Source organism: Lepidochelys kempii, chromosome 3 (assembly GCF_965140285.1).
Source record: "Lepidochelys kempii isolate rLepKem1 chromosome 3, rLepKem1.hap1, whole genome shotgun sequence".
NCBI classification, from domain to species: Eukaryota; Metazoa; Chordata; order Testudines; family Cheloniidae; genus Lepidochelys; species Lepidochelys kempii.
Genome location: NC_136382.1, coordinates 16,709,289 through 16,734,375, shown reverse-complemented (window position 1 = coordinate 16,734,375; position 25,087 = coordinate 16,709,289). Strand labels below are relative to the sequence as shown.

Here is a 25,087-nt window from a genome sequence, read left to right as displayed (position 1 = left end):
CTCTATTGTCAATTTTTTCTTCCCATGTAGGTACTTACAGACTGTGGTCAAGTCACCCTTTAACTTTCTCTTTGATAAGCTAAATAAATTAAGCTTCTTGAGTCTATAACTGAGACAGGCTTTCCAACCCTTTAGTCATTCTCATGGTTCTTCTCTGAACCCTCTCCAATTTAATCAACATCCTTCTTGAATTGTGGCCAGCAGAACTCACAGTATTCCACTAGTAGTCTCACCAGTGCCAAATACAGAAGTAAAATAACCTCTCCATTCCTACTAGTGATTCCCCTGTTTGTACATCCAATGATCACGGGGTTAGCCCTTTTGGTCACATCATCGTACTGGGAATTTTGTAAGTTATGGTACACATAACATCCTTGAAAGGATTAATTTTTGTAAGGCTGTGGCTCCCACCCATAGCTAGCAGCAGCATCATGCCCTCTGTGTGTAATCAGCCAATGACAGTGCTTTCCAATATGGAAACTTGGTGCCTGTTACTGACTGAGGGTGAAATTCCTCCCTGTGTAGAAGCCCAGCATAAGGCCAAGGTACCAATGAAATCATACTCATGGCCTTACTTTGGTGGAACATCACTAGTGGTACTTCATAGGCCTTTATGCTGGCTCTCTGCATGGGGTGAATTTCACCTGAGTGTATTGATCAGGGAGGTAGGAGAAAGTGAGGGAATAACAAGAGAAAAGAGATCTTTGCGGAGGAAGAGGATCCCTAGAGCAACATCACTCAATGACTTCAGTGGGCATTGGATCAGGCCTTAACGAGCAAAACACAGCATTAAAACATCAACAGAATGGCAATAGGGATGGATTTGGCCTTTCAACGCTTAGTGCTAAATTCAAATGCACATGGAAATACACAACAAAGTCACTGTCTCATGGAACTCATGGAAGAGGGGTGGGAATGTTTTATAAAGGAGACTGTGGGTCCTGATATTGGGAGGTGCTGAGTGAATCTGGTGAATGCTGAGCACCCTTAGTTCCTATTGATGGTGGTAGGAAGTGTTCAGTAACAACTAGGATCATATATTATCAGGCGGGGTTCCAGTTATTTTCTACATCTGAGACTTTATTTCCCGAGTTTCATCCGAGAGCAATTTCATGTAGGCAGAATACAGAACTTTTGAAGACAATGGAAGCTCAGACAACAGCAATCGGAATGACACCACCTAATATTTATCGGACACCCGACAGAGTAACTGTAGCTAAGGGGAAATGTGATGGGGTATACCTGACCCTTTGAGGCCCCCTGCTGGAGACCCTGGCCAAATCCATCCCTATTGCCATTCTGTTGATGTTTTAATGCTGTGTTTTGCTCGTTAAGGCCTGATCCCATGCCCCCTGAAGTCATTGAGAGTTTTCCTTTGCCTTCAAGGGGCATTGGATTGGGCCCACAGAGCAGACCAGCACTGAAATATTTGATAACTCCATATGGAAGGGTCCTATAGAATTTAATATAAAATTACATCCCTGATATAGAATCCATAGAATGGTTCAAAGATTCATAGAAAGGAGCTTATGTTGTATTACATGCTGTTTGCCAGCTTCTCAGCTGGTTTCAAGCAGCATAGCTCCATAGAAATCAGTGGAGCTACATCAGCTGAGGATTTAGGCCAATAAGTTTTTAGAGTAATTGCTATAGAGGTTCATTATATTTCTAAAGAAGCCCATTGGGTCTGTTCCTGTTGAATTCTATGGGCTTTTTCCACAAGGGAATTTATCTCAGTCATTTCAAAAGTTCTTCCAGTTACTTTACCTGAGTTTGAACATTGGCTATTTTCCACTGGGTAGATCAAATACATGGGATCTCCTCATTCCTGCTTGTCTGAGAAGAAACAACAATCTGATAAAAGAACATGCAGAAAAGATTCTCCAGGTTGTTCTCATGTTATAAACCTTTATTAAACAGAAGTTCTAGGTGAAGGATCTTTAAATGCTATGCCCTGCAGAGCAAACGCATTGTCACTGAGATTTTAGTTGAACATTTCTATATCCATATCTTGAGAGTTTCTACATATTTTATTCCTGCATCTGTTTTAATTAAAAACCAAATGCTCTCAAGCTCCAGGAAAAAAATCACGCTGAAGCATTTATCTTCTAGTTAGCATGGAAACAATTACGATAATTAATACTATTGTTCCGGCGGCTCCACCAACCATCATTCCAAGGAGATTCCCATGGACCTGTGCAGCCTGGCATCTCTCACCTGTATAGAAGAAGGTGTTGCCTGAGGGACACCTGGGAATAAAAGGCAACAAATGTAAAGGCTTGGTGTGTATTTTCCTGCCCTGCAGGGACATTGCAAGATCATCCATCTACATTCAGAACTCCTGAAAGAACTAAGGGGCCTGTCTGCTGTGGATTGAGGACTGTTTGGTTTGAGAGAGGATGTTCCATCTAGACACAGCCTTGAGCAGGGTCCTATGGGGAACCATCCCCTCCCAGAGCTGAGAAGGAGAGGGAGCTCAAGGAGGCTCCTTCCCCATCAAGATGGCTGGGTTGCATGGGGCAGTTCCCAGTAGAGGGGTTCAGGCCAAGTCTCCCACATCATCCCCACTTCCTTTAGGGTAATTTATGTCCCCTGGGAGCACCCACAAAGGGAGCAGTCCCTGCACTGCCCTGAGGACTGCTAGTAAGAGAATTCCCAAAAGCTGAGCAAAGGAGTGCTGTGTTCCTATCACTGTGCCTGACAATGTGGAGGATTTGATACTAATGTCTGTAGCAGTGAACGGAGAGTCTTATCTTCTCATGAGCTGAATGTCTATTAGATGCATCAGCTAGTGCATGAGAAATCTGCGGCTGGCATGAAAGGGGCCTGTGGTACCTGCAGCTTGCTTTCCCTTTCACATTCACACAGACGCCATCATTTTGGCAAGGATTTGGGTCACACGGGTCTCTCATGTAGGATGGCCAGTCTTCAAGGGAGCCAGTGTTCAGAGCTGATCTCCTTTGCCTTTCAAGAATAAGGTCTTTGGTGATGGATTGAGCAGGTTTAATAGGGACTTCAGTCTTTTTGAGATAGGTGAGATCTTTTGAAAAGGAAAAAAAGAGAGACAGTGATTAATAGCGACTGACATTATTATACATTGCACTTTTCATCCGAAAGGATCTCAGCAATGGCATATTATCTCTCCTTGCTCCACACAGGGAGCTCTCACTTGTATTGGAGGAAGCTCTGCATGTATAAAAAGAGGAGAACATGCCCCTGCTATATACATTAATACGTATAATATATATCCATGTATATATACATATACTTTCTATATGTATATTTGTATATATATATTATAGAATGGACCAAACTAAAACCTTACAGCCTGGGATGCTTGAAATCCAGATCCACATTTTACAGTCTGAACCCACCACTAACACATATAGGAATCACTTCACCAATAATAGAGATTACTTGGCAAATGACTTCAGTGCAAGGCTGCTATGGTAGCTTTCTCTGAAATGCCCTCACATGGGGCTAGCTAAAAGGGGGAAACTTCAAGGTTTTAATACATGGATGCCAAGATGGCATAAGCAGGAGGAGTTTCATTTTATTAGGCACTGGGGAATTTTCAGGCTCCACATTAACCAAAGTGTAACCAGACTGCTGGCACAGAAAGTTGATGAAGTTTTAAAGGAAGATCTTAAAGCAGAAATAGGTGAATTAGAATATAAAGGGCTTTGCTGAAACAGGGTGGAGTGACAAACATCAAATCTGTATGGATACAAGTCCCACGTAATAACAATAGAAAGATATTAACAGAATTGTTCTACCAACTTCCAGATGCGGGAAAGGTTATAATGGAGTGCACAATGCTGAGGGAGGTCACAGAAGCAATGAATTCTAATAAACAGTAATCAATGGTGTTTTCAGTTAGCTGGGTATAAACAGATCAAATGTCCTGATGGAACAAGGTTTAGAGTGGCAATTTCTCGACATATTAAATGATTGCTTCTTGGAAAGAGAATGGACAAGAACAGAGGCGGATAGGCTAGTTTCATCTTAGGGTGTGTCTACACTTAAAACACTGCAGCGGTGCACTGTAGCGTTCAAGTGTAGACAAGCCCTTAGTAATACACTGGAGATGGGTAAAGAAGTTAGCTGACCCCCAAGACAAAAGAATGGAAATTAAAAACTTTAGACTCATGATGGAGGCTATTCAAGCAACCTGCGCAGAGTGTCCCAGAAGGAAAGCATACCCCTCAACAGAAAAGGAAGCATGCAGGCATGTAAGAGAAGATTGGGGATGAAATTTTCAAGTGTCCAAGCAAAATAGGAGACTAAATCTCATTTTCAAGAAAATTAGAACTCTTGGGCCCAGAACCTCAAAGGCATTTAGACACCCAACTCCCACAGAAATTGGTAGGCATTAGGTGCCTAAATACCTTTGAGGATCCGGGGCCTAGGAGCCTACGTCCCATTGAAAGTCAATGATTTTGTCTTCTAAGGATTTTGATTTCCTTTCCATTGAAAGTCAATGGGACTTTGGATCTAAAATGCCGTCACTTTCGAAAATGAAATTTAGACTCCTAAATCACTTAAGCTATTCTGAAAATGTTACCCCAGAAGATTAAATGGCAAAGTTCAAGAGGTTATTCAATCAAAGAGATATCCTTCCAAAAATGGACACCCAAGCCAAAAATAAGCAATCAAGACATAAAACGGAAATTAGGAGCAGGGGTGATTATTGAAAATATACTAGCTCATTACATCAATCAATTATACATCCTTACTTGGAATACTGTGTTCAATTCCAGACATCCTTTTCCAAACAGACACAGCAGGCCAGATTTTTAAAGGTATTTAGGCACCTAAAGATGCAGATAAGCACCCACTGGGATTTTCAAAAATGCCTAGGTGCCTAACTCTTATTGAAATCAATGGGAGTTAGACACCTAGGAGCTCTTGAAAAATCACACAAGGTGCCTACCTGCATCTTTAGGTACCTAAACACCATTAAAAATCTGGCCCTGCAAAATAGAAGGGGCTCAGAGATTGATGACAATCATTATTGGAATAGCCATCTGAACTGACATTGAAGGAAGAGCCTGTTCAGTTTGATTTAGTTGGGGTTGGTCCTACTTTGAGCAGGGGGTTGGACTAGATAACCTCCTGAGGTCTCTTCCAACCCTGATATTCTATGATTCTATAAAGAGAAAGAAAAGATTCTGCACCTTTAAATTCTGCAAAAATAATGAGATCATCATTTTTCAGGAAATTCCTCTGTCTCAGATGTTTGTGAGAGATGAAATTACTCCACCCCCAGTCTAAGCTTCTATTACAGTTGCATGAAGGGTCGAATGTTCCGACAACAGATGGTTTATCCCACATTGAAGTATCATTTTTATCTGCAAAATAATAGAATTATGCATGACTTGTTTTTAATCAGCAAAAAGCCTAGAACCAAATGTTATTCAGCGATAGATGTTAAAGCATTACAAGGACTTTTTCTGCATTAAAAAACTAGTGGTGAAGTCATGCCACAAAGTAAGATTCAGATTTTGAAAGTTTAGAGGTTTAGAGGTGTGAGAGTTTAGAGGTTCTGGATTTTATCCATCATTATTGTTCTGTGAAAAATCTTTGTAATTAAAAACATTAATATAGAAAAGATCATACTGAGAAAGGTATGGAGAGATGGGGACTCAGCTGTTGCGGTTTTACTTTACCATCAAACTCTTTATTGTTCTTATTATTAATTTTATTACAATATCACATAGACGTTCTAGTCATGGACCAGCTGGGTGTTGTACAAACATAGAACAGAAAGACTGCCTCTTCCCCAAAGAAAAGGAGTACTTGTGGAGTACACAAGTACTCCTTTTCTTTTTGCGAATACAGACTAACACGGCTGTTACTCTTCCCCAAAGAGTTTATAATCTAAGTGTAAGGCAAGAGGCAATTGATGGAGACAGAGATATGGATGGGGCGGGGGATTACTGGATGTGCTCTGGATGATGGTAACTCAGAACTCCCACAGATTTCCAACTACTTTATTCGTTAAATAAAATGTTTTGGATGCTTTGCATGACGGTTTTTGGATGACAATCTAAATGCAACCAAGCTGTCTGTATTCAAGTTTGCCAAACCGCAAAATCTGCATGTTCAGTTGGTCAGGTGCATCGCGGGAAGGTGATGCTCTTGTGGTGTTGCAATGTCACATTTTGACACACCACTCATCAGATCCTGTCACTAGCTTGGAAGTATTCTGATCTCCCTGAGCCCATTCTAAGAACACAGGCAGAATTCTGGGTCTTGACTTGGCTTTGAAGAACTTTATATTTAGAGTCAAACTCATATATCTCTGGGCTCATTCGCCCCTATAATAATAAATAATAATTATTAATAAACACCTAACACTTATAGAGCACATTGTTATCCCAGGTGAGCTTGTATCACTATTCCCATTTTACAGATAAGGAGTCTGAGGCTCAGAAAAGGGGAAGGGACTTGCCCAAGGTCACCTGACCAAGTAATAGAACAGCTGGGAATTGAAAGTAGGCCTCCTGACTCCAAGTCCCATGCCCTCTCCACTGAATCACACTCCCTTTCTCTTGTGCATGCTGTTTCAGTCATTTTCATGCAAAAGCCACTTACCTGGCAAAACTTGGCTCTTGTCTGTTGTGAAGGTCCTGCTTGAGGACATCCTGTTCCTGATGTCAGGGTACTGGTCTAGCACCGTTAAAATAGCTTGTCTGTTCTCAGCAGGCCATTGCAGAGCATCATCATTCTCTCCACTGCACAAGTGAAAAGAAATGCGGGTGTAATCTGGAAAGTAGGAATTAGATGTGCCACGAGGATACAAAGATATACCATAACCATAACCCTCAGGGCTATAAAACCGGGGACTACGCATCACAGAGCCTGAAACAGAAGTCTGGAGAATATGGGTGAAGTTCCGAATGAGCCACACGGCATGGGGGCATGGTGTCTCAGTTAGGGTGACATCATCAATAAAAATTCCACCAGATGAGTTGCTGGGATTGCCCCTGAGTCCTTGGAAGACGTATCTGAACTTCTCTTGAACATTGAGGGTCACATGGGCAATTTTCCAATTGTAGTCGCTATCTCCTACCGGAAGAAATGAGAAAAAGGGACACAATTAATAACAATATACCTTAGGCGTGGTCTACATTAAAGAGTTAGGTCAGCACAAGGTGGCTTACATTGACCTACTAATGTCAGTGTCTACACTAGAATGCTGCTTCCGCCAAAGTAAGTGGCCCACTATGCCAACATCATGACTCCACCTCCAGAAGAGGCACAGTGCTTATGTCGATGTAGTTAGGGCCCCACCCCTGCCCTACCACTGACCGCCCAAAGTGTCAGTCGCCTCCTCCCACACCCTGGCGTGACAGCCTGAGCTGTCAGCCAAGCACGTGGCTCACCTGGTCCCCGGCTAACAACTCGGGCTGTCAGTGCCAAGGCAGCTGTCAGTGCTGGAGTGAGGGAGGGGACCCAGCTGTGAGCCTGGCATCCAGCTGACAGCTTGGGCTATCAGCACCAAGGTGATGTGGGGGGCAGGGAACAGATATTATCCCCATGCGGGGCTGCCAGACTCCAGCTGACAGTGTTCCACAATGCCCCACTTCAGTCAGTGGACGCTCCTGGTGAGGACGCGCACCACCGACAGAAGAAGTGTGGACGTGAATTACAGTGGTATCTATACAGTGATTTGAGTCGACTTAATTTTGTAGCATGGACAAGTCTTTAGTAGCACATTTATTGTTCTCCAACCACTTATTTAAACCGCATACTAAGACATGTGGATTCCCCCATAACCCCTCAGGGTGGAGATCTCAGGTTGTTGCTATTATACATTTATATTTCAGTATCACCAGAGCTCAGCTAGGCCAGGGGCCCATTGTGCTAGGTGCCATACAAATATTTAGTAAATGGTAGTCTCTAACCCAAAGAGCTTACACTTTGAAAGACAAGAGATAAGAAGTCAATGAGACAAACAAGAGGCTCAGGGAGGCTGGCACCAGCTGTCCCAATATCACCCTGATTTTGCCAAGGTACAATCCTTCATCCTGAAAATCCCACCTGCAGGATATTCCTAGGTCCCCCAAACTCCCTGGGTATTGCCACCACAACAGCACCATTTCACGATAGCTGAGTTTGTGCTGTTGAGCAAACTCACAAAAAGTGGCAACTCTCAACAATGTTTGGGTTTGCATTTTTTTAACTTGGTCTAAAGTGATCTCAAAATAAACCATCAGGGTCAGATCCTTTCTCAAGGTGACTCTATGGCAGTCGTTAGAGTGACACAAGGGCTGAATGTTGCCCTTTCTGTTGTAGGAAAGCCGGATTCTGATACCTTTACTCACACTGAGAAGCACAAGACTCCTTGGGAAGTCCAATTCTACGTGTCAGGTGCATTGAAATCAGCAGGATTGCTCATGAAGTCAGGTGTTATTTAGTATGACTGACATACTATCAGAATATGGACTACTAGGTCTCTGACTTTGTGTGGTCCATTCTGAGACCATTCGTTAGCTAACCCTTCACCCTTCCCTATTATTCCAGGCTGACCCCAGGATGCTCTAAGTGTTCTCTGTTCAGACACAAGTTTAAAGTTTGATGTCAAAGCACTTGTATTAGATGGTGCCACTTAAATTCACAAAGAGAAAAGGAGGACTTGTGGCACCTTAGAGACTAACAAAGTTATTTGAGCATAAGCTTTCATGAGCTACAGCTCACTGCATCCGATGAAGTGAGCTGTAGCTCACAAAAGCTTATGCTCAAATAACTTAGTTAGTCTCTAAGGTGCCACAAGTACTCCTTTTCTTTTTGCGAATACAGGCTAACACGGCTGCTACTCTGAAACCACTTAAATTCAGTGAATCATTGGAACCATGTTCTACTGGCAAGCAATAAGGAGTTAATGAATTTTCTGCATGGAAAATGCTCTAGAAGCAAATACATGTGCAACTTGTCAGGAATGAAAGGTCTTATTTGCATTAACAATGCCGAGGATCATTGCTCCTATTTGCATGAGAACAGTGATTAATTACCCCTCATGGTGCAAATGTAAATCTTTTACAGTCCTGCTTTGCTCTTACCCAAAGCATTAAAATGGTGTCCTATATTGTTTGGGACCATCAGAATTTCACCATCCAGGGCTTACATACAGCCATCCACGTAGTAGGTATGTTGTGCTCAGATACCAGAATACCTACCTGGATAGCAAGATGCTGACCTGATTGGTTTAGGAAAACTCTTGTGTTTCTGAACCAGTTTGTCTCATTTCTGAACACACTATGGTATCCCTCACCCACCCCAATTTTTTGTAGTCTAATATTTTCAAAAATACCTTGAAATGTTTTGACTTTAACCAGCATGTTAACAGTCCCGGTGCCATTATCCTTTCTAACCCAGATGACAAGCTTGTCCAAGGGGCTTCCGGAGATCTTATAGAAGAACTGGAGACACTGCTGAGTTCTCTTTGGGTAAAGGATCCGGGATTCTAGGAGAGCCATATCTTCTGCCTGGCCAGAGCTAGTGCTGAAGTACATGAAAGAACCAGCATCTACAGAGAAAGTGAGTATTAAGTATTATTAATTATTAATTAATTAGTTATTAATTAACACATAATCATAATAAATTAATTATTAATTATTGCCTCTTCTTAATCTTTCTGCCTGCTGCATATGACTTGTGATTGCATAAATGTACGTGCAGTGCAGATAAAACAGCTGCATGTACAGTTAGTGGTGCTTTTCTTAAGCCTCACAGTGCCATCATCTTTTTAGGTATTATCTCATATCCCCATGTCACCAACAGGGAAACTGAGGCACAGAGAGGCTACACAGAAGACCCAGGAATAGACTGGGGTCAAGCCCCTGGATACTTTCTCTAGTCACTAGACTGTACTGTCACACAGCCAAAGTCCCTTTAGTTACACCTGTGAAATAAAAAATAGGGGTGTGACATTTTGGGGATCACACAGACAGGAAAAGGGTTCTGTCACTGCCTGCCTTATAACTTTGGGTGCCTTAATGCTATGCTGCAATAGCTCAGCACTCCGATACCAGCAGCCAGCCTTCAAGCATAAAGGGCTTCCACCCACCTAGTTACTCCTTGTAGGGTGACCCCAATAGCCCGTCTGCTCCCGAGCCTCCCCATATCCATCCCCTGAGTTCTTAACAACCAGACACTTGGACTTTTTCCATTGGGATCATCATCCCAGAAGGAGCGCAACCTGACCCAGTCAACAGATAACTGCTCAGGGTAAAAATAAATAAAAAGTTTATTTAATAGAAAAATCACAGATTCAGAGATGAAATCACAAGGAAAAGAAAACACATAACGAGTTACACAGAACTTAACCATAGAGACACAACCTCAGACTTTACACTTCAATATTAGCGAAATCCCCTTCTCTAACACAAGTTACCTATTGCCGCTGAACAGTTTCCCAGCATGCTCTCTGTCCTAGAGGGGATCCAGTTTTTAAGGAACAGCACCCTGCTGAGATGCTGGCCCTGAGTTTCTGCATAGCCTGCACTTCAAACTCCTTCCCTTTTAACTGGGGGGTTTGCAGTTTTTTCCTCTTCCTTTCAGGCTATGAGAATTCATGGTTACAGAGAGTGGGGAAACTCCCTCCAGGTTGCCTTAGTCCACCAACCATCATCTTGGAGTTAGTTTAATGTAAACAGCTAGCCTGGGAGGTGCCCTGCCTGCCTGCCTGGTGGGAGGCGACACGGCAGCTGCACCCTCGTTACTAGGACAATGTTCTACACATATATCCACGCATACATTCATAACCATCTGAAGAAGTGGCAAAGAGTCCTGTGGCACCTCATAGACTAACAGACGTACGGGAGCATAAGCTTTCCTGGGTGAATAACCAGTTGGTCGGAAAAAGAAAAGGAGTACTTGTGGCATCCAACAAAGTGGGTATTCACCCATGAAAGCTCATGCTCCAATACATCCGTTAGTCTCTAAGGTGCCACAGGACTCTTTGCCGCTTTTACAGATCCAGACTAACATGGCTACACCTCTCACATCTGAAGAAGCGGGTTTTTTACCCGTGAAAGCTTATGCCCAAATAAATCTGTTAGTCTTTAAGGTGCCACTGGACTCCTCGCTGACCTCCTAATGACCATCAAGTTTCGGACATTACATGCTTTTCATGAAAGACCTTACTTAACCTACAGTTCTACTCTGTAACATTGTGTAGAACCCGCTGATTCAATTGCTTATCCCTTGGGGTTCAGAGCCCCCTGTTCTCTCCTGGGGGTGTCTGGACATTGATTGTCACAGGAGGGGAAAGAATTCAAAGAAAGCCTGCAGGCTGTTTTATTGGTGACCCTTAGATTGCTTCCAAGTATCATTTCCCATTCCTTGTTTAAATTGTATCTGATCCTGTGTAACCATTCCTGAGAGAGTGTGAGTCTCCGTGTCTTCTTCACTTTTGTGGCTGGTCCACATTAGGGGATAAGAGTGTACCACAGCTGCCAGCAAATGGAATTGCTCCTTTAGCTCAAATGATAGCGGCTCATGCTTAGGGTCATTACACCTGCACTTCTTACTTAGGCAAAATTCCCGCTGAAGTCATATTTTCCCAAAGTCTGAGGGAGTTCTGCCTGACTACGTAGTGGAAAATCAGGTCCTTAGTTGTCAAACAAGCCTTTGAGAATTTTTCTTTACTTTAATGTGTGAGCAAATTCTTCCTGGACTGACACTGCTGGGCTCTGTGACTGGCTCATGCTAGGGACTGACTTTGCATTTTTTTGTGATGCCACTCGTTTGAAAAACAGAAAACTGGGGATTTTGTGTAAAATTGTCATTCAACACATGAATAGAAGGACCTTAAAAATCATTGTTGTTTGATTCTTTAGGAAACCAAATATTGACCTGAGACTGTACCAGCCTCAACACACCTCACACTTCGTTTATGTTTCAAATGTAACAGTTATCAGAGATTTGCGTGCAACTCTTCACTCTTATGTTGTGCTAAAATCACTGTTAATCAAACAGAGGTAGATAGTGTAGGTCACATTCCAGCATATATTTATTATGCCTCTAATACCATAAACCATAATACGTGTTCTTTGTCCTCTTTGATATTGCTGATATGGTCTAGAGAATGCAGTGTATGTTGCAAAAAGCTTCTGATTTGGCACTGGTAATATCAGCACCTTTGTTCCTCATTATCAAAAGGAAGCACATTGCCAAGGTGCTGGGAAAAGGGTGCTAGCATGGCCAGGGTCATAACAAACAAGCCTTCTTTAGAACAGGATCCTCCAAGATAGTCATGCTTTTCCTGGCTTTGAAGTACCTTTCAGTTTGATCAGCTGCGAAGTTTTTCCAAGTGTTGGCTGCAATGTTACCATCAGTCTGAAGCTGTCTTTAAAACACAGCTGTCACCCTCGCTAAGGCATGAACAAAGTGACCTTTGGGGTCCCTAACTTGTACTCAGGTCTGTATTTATTTTTTATTTTACCTTTGCAGCGTCCGAGGAGCGTGTGGTCTTCTTGTCCCATGAGGCTGCTCTTCTTATGGACCCAGTCTGCATCATCTCCGGTGCCCTGAACCATGCCACAGATATTGGCAAACTCAAAAGCACACTGGTCCAAAAGGGTGTGAGTTGAAGCTGAAAGAACATGCATATGGTGAAATCCAAAGAAGACTCTAGTAAATAAAATGTGTTTTAAGGAAGACTGGGATAATGCTGTTCAAATTATTTTTCCCTTCTGTACGCTTTTCCTGAGGGATACATTTCTATGCAACACATCATACGGCCCATATACAATCCTGCAACCTTTACCCTCCCTGAGTAGTCAAAATCATTCCTTAGGGAGCTATTACACAACTTGTTGGTTCCTGAAGGTAGCAAATAAAATCAGCTATCCCTGACTGATGCACAGCCTGACAATTGGCTGATTTCTTGGAGTTATCACAACTGCAAGGATCTGAAGGAGGAAGAGGTTAATTCATTGAGGGGGATCCCTGAATAAAGCACACATGAAAGGAGGCATAGAATTGGATGAGTGTAAGTCTTTCATTCACTTGCTGGACTGCTTCAAAAGCAGTAATGGCTAGCAGAGACCTAGAAAGGGATTGGGATGGGGAAAATAACCTGCTCCACACATCACTCATCCCCACAGTAAGGTAAACTGAGGACAAGTTTTCTATAGCTCCTCCCAATTTGGCTCTCTCGTCTTTTTATTTATTTATTTAGACATAAAAATGAAGGGGGAGCAAAGAAATCCTGTTAAAGTCCAAAAATGTGGAGCACTTGATAATGGCTCAGTATGGACTTACTGCAGTTGTACATGCGATTGAGTCTTTCTAAGTCAATGGGGCTGAAATCCAAGCGCTGCCCAATAATGTCATTAAATGCTGGTATCTTCGCAGTGATTGTTGGGACACTCTCGTTTTTGTTAAAGGATAACGGCTCATAATGCATTACTGAGTCATAATCGTAGGGGGTGTTCAAGTCGGAGATTAACATGTCGTCGTACTTCACAAAGTTGTGAGATTGGCCTGGTGAAAGAACAAATGAGTGATTCATTTTTAAAATGGTCAGAATCTTTCCCAAGGCAAAAATGTCCCTGGGATGGACATACTAAAGCTCAAAAGTTACAACATATTAATGCAGAGCAGATATGGTGGATTCAAAGACAAATACCATATGGTTAGAATTAGAATCTTACATTATTGGTTTATGAAGCAATTTTGACAACAAAGTCCTCATATTTTAGATCCCAATTTTCATTTCACGTGTCTTCTGCTTGTGCACATTTAAATAACTGCCAGATTCAGCTTTTGAGAGCTTTCACTTGTGAAGGCAAATGATGGAATTTTCATGCACGAACTATATTTGTGCTTGACGGTCACTCAGCTTGCACCTGTAAATAGATCGTAAGAGCCAACTTCTCCCTAACTCACACTTATGTAAACTAGTTCAGTGAGAGCAGAGTCTGGACTTGTGCACATGAGATGGCATGCACTAGTAACAGTGCTCAGAAATGGTGCACGTATATATAAGGCCACATTTTGAAAAAGTGGTTCTGAATGTTTTTTCCTTTTCTGAAGGTCCTCAGGCATCTCCTTGTTTCTGTCTAATTTGCTTCCCTTCTCTGCCTCCTTTATGCCTCACATTACAGCTAGTCTTCTTCTAGCTATGGCCTTGACCCTGCAAAGTGTGAAACTCTCTGGCTTCAATCCAGCAAAGCATGCAGGTAACTGCTCCATTTTACTCATGTGAGTAAATCTGTTGACCTCAGTGGGACTACTCACACACTTAAAAGTTAAGCCCAAGCTTAAGTGCTTTGCGAGAATTGGGGCCAGAGTGCTCAGCACCTCGCAGGATTAAGCCCTAAGGAATGATGAGCATGCCTCATTCTGGAGTCTTTAATTACTGATGCAAATGTTTGCCTGGGTATTCGGTTCACTGTAGAACAACCAGGGGTACTTCTTCTCAGGAGGGGGATGGATGCAACATGCACCCTTAGTCTGTAGAGTGCTCCCAGCCCCCGCTAGCCTGTGGGACAAATTACATCTTCCATTTAGAGCTGAGTGAAAATGCAGTTTTGCCACACTAGATATAACATTTGCTGCAATTTTATCCATTTTCACATCCCTATGACACTAAAACGTTAATTTGGCTGCAGAAGCACATGAAATCGTAACATTTCCATCATTTTCCTAAAAACAATGTTGCTATAAAAAAAGGAAAGACCTATTTTTTCAATGAAAATAGTCTCTATTTAGTGCAAATAATTCACAAAAGGGACCAGTTTCAAGCTTGCAGAGTTTGAGGGAAAGAGAGGGAAAAAATTAACATTTCAAACTATACTGTGAATGTTTTGGCTGCTTCTCACTGCTATGAAATTTCTTATTCTTCTTAATTAGAAATAGCATGTGGCCGCACTGAATGAACAATTATTACTAAATAGCCTCAGTTGTACTATTTCCCAGTGTAGCTTACTGGGGTAAGCAGCTACATGCTCAACACAATGGTCTGCGATTCAAGGCTGAGGATTATCTGAAAGTTTATGTTTATTTCCTTTTAGAGATTTGAATTGAGACTTTGACTGGATTAATTATCAGAAAGGATGTCACTCCTCCCAGGGTAGCACTATAGCTTCTTATAGCTTGGAGGCAGGTAGTCTACGAGAAGATCAGTTCTAACTTTTAGATGAAGATCCGTTCTAAGACGAGCATGGCACTAGCTGCCAATAGAAGAAGCAGCTGGCAGGTTGCACAAATATTGCCAGTGATTCAGAGCCAGAGATTATCCAGTCTTTATGCAGATGCAAGATATGAGGAGGGCATGCAGAACCTTCCACTGTATCCCCCATGCAGTGCCCAGCTAGAGTTGCAGTCTCTCAACTCCCCTAAGAAACTTTAAGAAGTGTTTTCCCTCAGTAAGGCCTGCAGGATTTATCCCAGCGGGAAGTGGGATCTATAGCTTGTAATGACACCTGCAGAACATCGTACCTGCAGTAAAGTTACGCTAACATGCACTTGCTATATTTTTTCCTTTTTTGCGTTAGGCAGGAGAATGTTATAATGCTCCCAGTCAATTACCATTTTATTGCATGTGTCATATTTGGGCTGAGAGGAGGCAGAGAGGGGTGTTATTGATCATGTGAAAAGAATAAAGAAAACTGATGACTGGCTGGCTCCAGGGATCAAGAAGGCTGATGTGTTTAATGTCTATTTTGCTTCAGTCTTCACTAAAAAGGTTAATGGCATTCAGATACTCAACACAATTAATAGTGACAACAAGAGGGAAGGAATGCAAGCCAAATTAGGGAAAGAACAGGTTAATAATATCAGATAAATCAGATGTATTCAAGTAAGCAGGGACTTATGACACTCACCCTAAAGTACTTAAGGAATTGGCTGAAGCCGTCTCAGAACCATTAGCAATTACCTTCAAGAGCTCATGAATTGATGAGGTCCCAGAGGACTGGAGAAGGGCAAACACAGCATTTGTCTTTAAAAAGGGGAACAAAGAGGACCCAGGAAATTATGGACTAGTCGGCCTAACTTTGATACCTGGAAAGATACTGGAACAAATTATTAATCAATAAATTTGTAAGCACCTGGAGAAGAATAGGGTTATAAGGGATAGCCATAATGGATTTCTCAAAAATAAATCATGCCAAACCAACCTAATTTCCTTCTTTGATGGGGTTACTGGCCTAGGGGGGAAGCAGTAGCTATGACATCTCTTGATTTTAGAAAGGTTTTTGACACAATCCCACATGATATTCTCATAAACAAAATAGGGAAATGTGATCTAGATTAAATTAGCATAAAATGGGTGCACAACCAATTGAAGACCATAGTCAAAGTGAGCTATCTCTGGTGTGCTGTCAAACTGGGAGGGCATATCTAGTGGGGTCCCACAGGATTCAGTCCTGGGTCCTGTGTGGTTCAATATTTTCTTTAATGACTTGGATAATGGAGTGGAGAGTATGCTTATAAAATTTGTGGCTGACACCAAGATGGGAGGGGTTGCACACACTTTAAAGGACAGGATTAGAATTCAAAATGACCTTGACAAATTGGAGAATTGGTCTGAATGAAACAAGATGAAATTCAATAAAGACAAGTGCAAAGTACTACACTTAGGAAGGAAAATTCAAATGTAAACTACAAAATGAGAAATAACTAGGATATTGTTATGCACATGCACAAAATGGTACACAGATGTCAGTACTGATGAAAAGGATCTGGAGGTTATAGTGGATTTCAAATTGCTTTGGGCAGGGGGTTGGACTAGATGACCTCCTGAGGTCTCTTCCAACCCTAATCTTCTATGGTTCTATGATTCTATGAATGTGAGTCAGTGTAATGCAGTTGTCAAAAAGGCTAATATCATTCCGGGGTCTATTAACAGAAGGGTCATATGTAAGACAAGGGAAGTAATTGTCCTGCTCTGTGTGACACTGGTGAGGCCTCAGGTGGAGTAGGGTCCAATTCTGAGTGCCACACTTTAGGAAAGATGTGGATAAATTGGAAAAATCCAGAGAACAGCAACAAAAATGATAAAAGGTTTAGAAAACCTGACCTATGAGGAAAGAGTAAAAGAACTGGGCATGTTTACTCTTGAGAAAAGAAGACTAAGGTTCAAATATGTTAAAGTCTGTTATAAAAAGGATGGTGATCAGTTGTTCTCCATGTTCACTAATGGTAGGACAAGAAGCAATGGGCTTAATCTGCACCAAGAAATATTTAGGTTAGATATTAGGAAAAACTTTCTAACTATAAGGATATTTCAGTTTGAAATAGGGAGGCTGTGGAATTCCAAGGCAGGCTGTGGAATTCCCATCACTTGCGGTGTTTAAGAACAGGTTTAACAAACACCTGCCAGGGATGGTCTAGGACCTGGTCCTGCCTCAGCACAGGGGACTGCACTAAAGGACTTCTCAAGGTCCCTTCCAGCCCAGCCTTTCTATGATTCTACTATTGGTAATGGGTTGTGGAGCCTTTCAACACATCTGAAAAATGGGGATAATTATACTCTCTGGTCTGTCTTATCTATTGTAAGGACCAGAGACTGTTTCTTACTATGTATTTGTTCAGCACCTGGCACAGTGGAACCCCAAACTCAGCTGAGGCATGTAGGCCCTACATTTAATATTATTATTGTATTTTATATTTAAATCCAGCTCAAGTTAATATCGTCTGAAAATTATTGCCATCTGATGACTGACTGGTGATCTAAGTGAGGCGAGTTGTTCCTAGTTCAGTTTAATGATGAAAAACATGGTATGTAAAGCCCACATCAAGAGTTGCCCATCCCAGTCATGCCATGTTGGCAGTCCCAACACAGACATTAAGGAAGGAATTGGCATGGATGTTCAACTCCTCTCTCGCTTCTAGAGACCCTTCTGCCACCACACGGGTCAGACACATGTTGGGGCAGAGCTGAGAGAGCATGCATATACTACTGTTATCCGTTTAGTACAAAATGACAGCTATTCGGTTTGGAGGACAGAAGAGAGTATTTTTACCATCAGTTAATTAGATAACTGAATTATTTTGGTACATTTTCTTTCTGTTTGTCTTGCATTTATTTAGTGTTTGTGAAAGGTGGTGAGTGGATAGCCCTGAACATTGAAGTCATCTGTTTATCACATATACCATGGGCAACAACACCGCAAGCTTCCCTATACAGTCCCACCAATGTACCTCAACACTGAGCAAAAAGAACCTCCTCTAAGAGTAAAAGAGTGGCTCATGGTCTTGATGCTGAGACTAGCAATAAGGATGCCAATGGAGGTGATATTTGTTACATGGTCACATGGGACAGGTTATTGTTGAACCTCAATTCTTCCATTCTTCTACTTTTATGTGTGCGTTCTCCTTTCCTTATTATTATTTATATCACATTAACCTCTAGCACTAGGACCACAATGTGCTAAGTACTGTATAACTCCATAGTAAAACACTGCCCCGGCCCCAAAGAGCTTCTAATTCAAAAAGAGAATACAGAGAAATAGGGAGAGGGAAAACAGAGGTAAAATGACTTGCTTAAGGTCACACAGCAGGTTACTGGCAGAGCCAGGAGCAGAACCCAAGACTCCTGACATCTAGGCCAGTCCCCTATCCACTAGGCAATGCTGCCTCTCTGATCTGTGTTATCCCTCGGGGGTGGGGGGGAAGCAGAGCTGAGATAAAATGATGTCGGACTATCTACTACATCTAAACTTGCACGAGTATCAGCTTTTAGAGATGTCTGATGCTGCACCCTTGACTCTCATCTGGCTCTAAAATTCCATGTCAAGAGGCTTTAAAATCTTAGTGTATTAGTGAGAAAAATAAAATACTCTCTGTACTTCCCAAAATCTGTATTGATATTTAAAACTGACCTGAAAGAATTTCATCCCACCAGATGTTCACGTAATCATCCCGATCTGTCCTCGACTGTTCATGATAAAATCCCATCGCATGTAAGAGCTCGTGTTCTACAATAGCTTTATGGTCACACCACTGCCCAATGGAAAGGTTTTGTCCTGTCTGCCGATCACCGACCATAGACCAGCACCTGAGAAAGAGAGAGAGTGCACAGTCATATAACCATAGAAGTGTAAGACTGGAAGGCACCTCAAGAGGTCATATAGTCCAGTCCCTGCACTCAAGGCAGGACTAAGTAATAACTAGACCATTCCTGACAGGTGTTTGTCTAACCTGCTCTTAAAAACCTCCAATGATGAAGATTCCATAACCTGCCTGGGTAATTTGTTCCAGTGCTTAACTACCGTGACAATTAGGAAGTTTTTCATAATGTCCAACCTAAACTACCCTTTCTACAATTTAAGTCCATTGCTTCTTGTCCTATCCTCAGAGGTTAAGAAGAACAATTTTTCACCCTCCTCCTTGTAACAACCTTTTATGTACTTGAAAACTGTTATCAAGTCCTGCTGCAGTCTTCTCTCCTCCAGACTAAACAAACCCAATTTTCTCAATCTTTCCTCACAGGTAATGTTTTCTAGACCTTTAATCATTTTTGTTGCTGTCACTTGAGAAGAGTTTGGAGGTCTGTATTTAAGGACTCAATTTACTTACTTTATCCAAAATGATGTTGAAAAAAATGTTCACATAAATATTTAAATAACTAATGACAGGTTTCAGAGTAGAAGCCGTGTTAGTCTGTATTCGCAAAAAGAAAAGGAGGACTTGTGGCATCTTAGAGACTAACCAATTTATTTGAGCATAAGCTTTTGTGAGCTACAGCTCACTTCATCGGATGCATTTAGTGGATGCATTCACTGACTGCATCCGATGAAGTGAGCTGTAGCTCATGAAAGCTTATGCTCAAATAAACTAAATAACCAATGTTATTATTTATTATTTGTTACAGTGCTGACAATGTGCTCAGTGTTGACCAACACACAGAATAAAGGCAGTCCCTGGCTCTGAAGACATTATCACAGGAGGCCAGTATATGACAAGTTATGCCTGTTAGACAAGCTCATTCACAATGTCTTAGGTCTACTTGTGGCACCTTAGAGACTAACCAATTTATTTGAGCATAAGCTTTCGTGAGCTACAGCTCACTTCATCGGATGCATACTGTCGAAAGTGTAGAAGATCTTTTTATATACACATAAAGCATGAAAAAATACCTCCTCCCACCCCACTCTCCTGCTGGTAATAGCTTATCTAAAGTGATCACTCTCCTTACAATGTGTATGATAATCAAGTTGGGCCATTTCCAGCACAAATCCAGGTTTTCTCACCCCCCCCCCGCCACACACAAACCCACTCTCCTGCTGATAATAGCTTATCTAAAGTGACCACTCTCCTTACTATTTCCCCTTGTTTTTTCCTACCCCCCCCCTCAGATGTTCTTGTTAAACCCTGGATTTGTGCTGGAAATGGCCCACCTTGATTATCATACACATTGTAAGGAGAGTGATCACTTTAGATAAGCTATTACCAGCAGGAGAATGGGGTGGGAGGAGGTATTTTTTCATGCTTTGTGTGTATATAAAAAGATCTTCTACACTTTCCACAGTATGCATCTGATGAAGTGAGCTTTAGCTCACGAAAGCTTATGCTCAAATAAATTGGTTAGTCTCTAAGGTGCCACAAGTACTCCTTTTCTTTTTGCGAATACAGACTAACACGGCTGTTACTCTGAAACCTGTCTTAGGTCTACGAGAGTTAAAAACATAAGAACGGACATACTAGGTCAGACCAATGGTCCATCTATCCCAGTGTCCTGTCTTCCAATAGTGGCCAATGCCAGGTGCTTCTAGCAGTTGAAAGTTTAAGGACACCCTGAGAATAGGGTTGTGTCACTGACCACCTTGGCTACTACCCACTGATGGATGTATCCTCCATGAACTTATCTAATTCTTTTTTTAACCCAGTTATGCTTTTGGCCTTCACAACATCCCCTGGCAACGAGATCCACAGGTTGGCTGTGTGCTGTGTGAAGAAGTACTTCCTTATGTTTGTTTTATTGCTACTGCCTATTAATTTAATCAAGTGACCCCTAGTTCTTGTGTTATGACAAAGGTGTAAATGACGCTCTCCTATTCACTTTCTCCACACCATTCCTGATTGTATAGGCCTCTATCATACCCCCCCACACACACACACATAATGCTTAGTTGTCTCCTTCCTAAAATGAACAGTCTGAATCTTTTTAATCTCTCCTCCTATAGTCCCATTATGGGTGCCATTTTGCCATGAAACACATGGCCAGACTGGATTACACATACAGACACCATCCTCATCAGTGAAAACTGAACCTTCCACCTCTTGTGCTAAAGAATTTGTCACTAGTGGGATTTAGGATGAGAGGCACTTAGGCATCTTATGAGGGAGTATGTAATGTGCTGGGATCTGAGCTATTGATTGGGCCAGCAGGAGTTAAGAGTGTTGCAGAGGCAGCATGCTCAGCATTTAAGGGAAGGGAACACTTTATGTCATTCACTGGTGACTTCTCTGGATGACTCAGAATTGGCCCTGATGGGATCCAGAAAAAGTCTCTTCAGTCTGGAGGATAAATGAGCCAAGGCAGAGTGGAGGACAGGGGAAAATATAATAATCTTTTTGACTCTGAAAAGTCCTTTAAGAAACCATGAGATAAAAGAAACATACATAAGTGATATACTGGATAAGATTCTTATCTTTTTCTAGCTGCCTCCTTTGTACTCAGTGATCTGGAGATAGTTTATACACAGGAAATAAAAACTGTGTTTCAATAACTTGAGCTTTCATGGCATCTTTTCTTCTAAAGATTTCAAAGCCCAAATTCTGCCTCCCAACACCCCTGCAAAATAGGTAAGGAGCGTACATAGGGGTCACTTCACCCAGCACTGAAATGAAAACATCTCTGGGGAAGAAGGTGGCGACTGTTTAAGGGTGTGCAGCAAATCTACCCAAAGAAAATTAAACAAGAATCTAGGAGGTTATCATAATACTTGCCCATTAGATTTTTGAAATCGTATATAGGAGCGCTCTCCTTCATATGGCTTGAAATCCACACAAGACTTAAGACGGAACATTTCAAACACTTCAAGTATGACACCCTTGGCATTCAGATCTGGAAAATATATTTCAAAAAGTACCGTTAATATATTGTAGATCACTTGTCTGTGGAGATAAGCTATATGCTGTACATACATTATGCCAGTGGTTTTCAAACTTTTTTTCTGGTGACCCAGTAGAAGAAAATTCTTGATGCCTGTGACCCAATGGAGCTGGGGATGAGGGGTCTGGGGTGTGGGAGGGGCTCAGGGATAGGGCAGAGGGTTGGGGTGCAGGGGTGAGGGTGTGAGGGGGTCAGGGCTCTGGGTTCGGGGTGCAGGATCTAGGGTGGGGCCATGGATGAGAGGTTTGGGGTGCAGGAAGGGGCTCTCGGTTTGGGGAGGGGCTCAGGGCTGGGACAGGGGATTGGGGCACAGGGTTGGGGCGGAGGGTTACCTCTGGCAGCTCCCAGTCAGCAGCACAGCCGGGATGCTAAGACAGGCTTCTTGTCTGTCCTAGCACCGCGGACCGCACTGCACCCTGGAAGCAGCCAGCAGCAGGTCTGGATCCTAAGCGGAGGCGTGCAAGAAGCTCCGCGTGGCTCTCGCCCACAGGCACAGACCCCCCCATCCTCCCACCAGTTCCCATTGTCCAGGAACCGGCCAATGGGAGTGTGGAGCCGGTGCTCAGGGTGGGAGTAGCGTGTGGAGCCCCCCTATCGGCCCCTGCCTAAGAGCCGGACCTGCTGCTGGCTGCTTCCGGTATCAGAAGAGGTAGGAACTAGCCTCCCTTAGCTGGGCAGCACGGCTGACAGGACTTTTAAGTGCCCAGTCAGCGGTGCTGACCAGAGCCTTACATTCCGCAACCCAGTACTGGGTCGCGACCCACAATTTGAAAGCCACTGAATTATGCTATATCGCAGTCAGAGACAAACACTTTAAATTACATTTTTTGCTATATCTTTGTGATGCTGTGGAATTTGATCTTAAGTGTAATTGATGGGCCTGCTTATTAGTGTATTTTTTAAAGCTTTGAATGTCATAATGTCATTTCTCTTAGGGTCAAATTCTGGTATCATGTTAACTCCAATGAGACCAGCATTTGGCCGTAAAATTTGAAGAATAAAATATAGTCTGCTTTACCTAAGTCATCACCCAGAATATAGGGAATGGGGAACTTCCATCTGTAGGCCTCATTTCTCAGTGCATTACGCTCATTCTGTTGAAACAAGAGGGAAAGATTAACAGTCAGTGGTGCATCCCTTGGAATAGGGAAGAGGGATAATAGTAGTACTGCAAATATGATGCGTACGAATTACATCCATGCATTTACAAAATACTTACTGGCAGTAAGATATCCCCCTGAAATAGGTTCAGGCCAGCAGCTGAAAAGCAATTTAGGAACAGATTATTTAAATGGAATCTCAAATACTGTATCTTATATCCCGAAAAATGCTGAGTTTATAGAATCATGGAAGTTTGAAGTCCACAAGTGACATTTATGGATAATTATGAAGGGCCTGTTTCTAGTCTCACTGAAGTAATGGCTCTGTCCCTAAATTAACAGCAGATGCTGCTACCTGATTTGACAGGTTTCTAAAAAACATGTTACGAGAGGTTTACTCTGCCTTATGGCTGTCTATGCTCCAATGTCTTTGCTTCACTATAATCATAGCTTCATAGATTTTAAGTTTAGAGGAAACTATTCTAATTATTCCGATCATCAAGTCTGACCTCCTTCATAACACTGGCCATAGGATTTCACCCCCTGATTCCTGCATCAAGCTCAGAACTTGTGTCTGAGCTAGAGCATCTCTTTTAGAAAGAGATCCAGTTCTGATATAAAGACTTTAAATGATGGAGAATCCACTATGTCCTTCGGTAAGCTGCTGCAATGATAAGAATAGAATAGATTTTATATATATATAATCAAAATCAGATTACAAAAAATAGAAAATTAAATGAGGTGGGTTCATTTTGCTACGTGTTTTTCCATGTAATTTCTATACAGTTCAGACAGAAACACAGTAAACCACTAAATTACTGCTGACTCTCTAGAACCAGCTGTTATGGCGGGTGGGGGGGAGTGCTAACTGGCTTCTAAAGCCATTCCTAATTGGCACCCCACTCTGGGCTATACTGTTAATTGGAATAGTATCATTCACTTCAATGTAAATTCCCCTCAGCTATAGATCTGGCCCAATAGCTCTGAGTCTTCAGGAGAGAAAGGCTCTCAGCCCTAGTGGCTGTTCATTAACATCACAGAATTACCACACAGGTCAGTATGACCTCTGGTTTTCGTGCAGGAGAAGCCCAAGGTTTGGACAGCAGGATTGTGGCAAGGCTAAGATGCAGGAACACTGGTGTGCAGGAGGATGGTCAGTCCCATCCTGCCCTCATTATGTCTGTTTATGTCCATTGATCTGACTGCCTGCCCTGCCTGACCATGTCACCCAGTTTAAAAAAAAAAAGACTAAAAAAAAATTAAAGCTTCTAAATATTAGAAGGTTGCACCAGCATTTTGCTTACAACCATCTCAAAAGGACTGCATAGGAATTAGAAATGCAACCCACCTAAGTTTATTGCTGGAATGTCCTCCCTCAGTTCACCAGCATCAGCATCGCGTGCTGTAAGAAAAGCAAATTAAGAAGAAAACATTATGCATCCCCCGCTCCACCCACAAAAAATAAAAGAAAATATCTCAACCCTAGAAATAGTTTACCGAGTCCTTACCTTCTCCCTTCGGAAGGTGTCTAACCTGAAAGAGAGTAAAGTACATGTTGTAGAAGTTGTGTAACATGTGCTGAAAGAGAGGATCTGGCAATACAAGAGTTAGACTTACCGAGAATGTACTGCAATAGGCAAAGCATAATATGAGACATAGGCATGAGGAAAAGTAAGTGGAAACCATTCTTGCAGCAGAGAGAGAAAACAGAGTATTTACAATTTACAACTCTCACATTTTATAGAGCAGTTCCTTGAACTTTGCACTTATCATCAGGAAAGAAACTTTGAACCCATCCTTTTCACCAGGAGAATTATTAAAATAGTAAAGATTTTTTCAGTGACATGAGATGGTGTCATGATCATTGTTCACCTAAGTCTATTTGCAAGAACACGTAACTGAGCAGCCTGAT

The 25,087-nt window shown here is 42.2% G+C and overlaps 1 protein-coding gene across 1 annotated transcript; it reads right to left on the bottom strand.

The window, feature by feature from the left end:
- Positions 1 to 1,898: 1,898 nt before the first annotated feature.
- Positions 1,899 to 24,868, bottom strand: MEP1A (meprin A subunit alpha). The gene is made up of 14 exons (XM_073335089.2): positions 24,793 to 24,868; positions 24,684 to 24,708; positions 24,524 to 24,577; positions 23,295 to 23,335; positions 23,094 to 23,169; positions 21,910 to 22,027; positions 18,840 to 19,015; positions 13,273 to 13,494; positions 12,452 to 12,601; positions 9,317 to 9,532; positions 6,598 to 7,071; positions 5,178 to 5,351; positions 2,836 to 3,040; positions 1,899 to 2,249 (listed from the first exon to the last, which is right to left on the bottom strand). Exons 1-14 carry the CDS (start codon positions 24,859 to 24,861, stop codon positions 2,102 to 2,104), a joined length of 2,148 nt encoding a protein of 715 aa, XP_073191190.1. The 5' UTR covers positions 24,862 to 24,868; the 3' UTR covers positions 1,899 to 2,101.
- Between the last annotated feature and the right edge of the window lie 219 nt (positions 24,869 to 25,087).

Excerpts from the sequence above, each read along its gene's own strand:
- MEP1A (XM_073335089.2), bottom strand. The coding sequence starts at position 24,861 with ATGGTTTCCACTTACTTTTCCTCATGCCTATGTCTCATATTATGCTTT. Across the intron at positions 5,352-6,597 it reads CAAGAGCCAAGTTTTGCCAG|ATAAAAATGATACTTCAATG; the intron begins GTAAGTGGCTTT and ends ATTATTTTGCAG. Across the intron at positions 2,250-2,835 it reads AAAGGGAAAGCAAGCTGCAG|GTGTCCCTCAGGCAACACCT; the intron begins GTACCACAGGCC and ends TTTTATTCCCAG.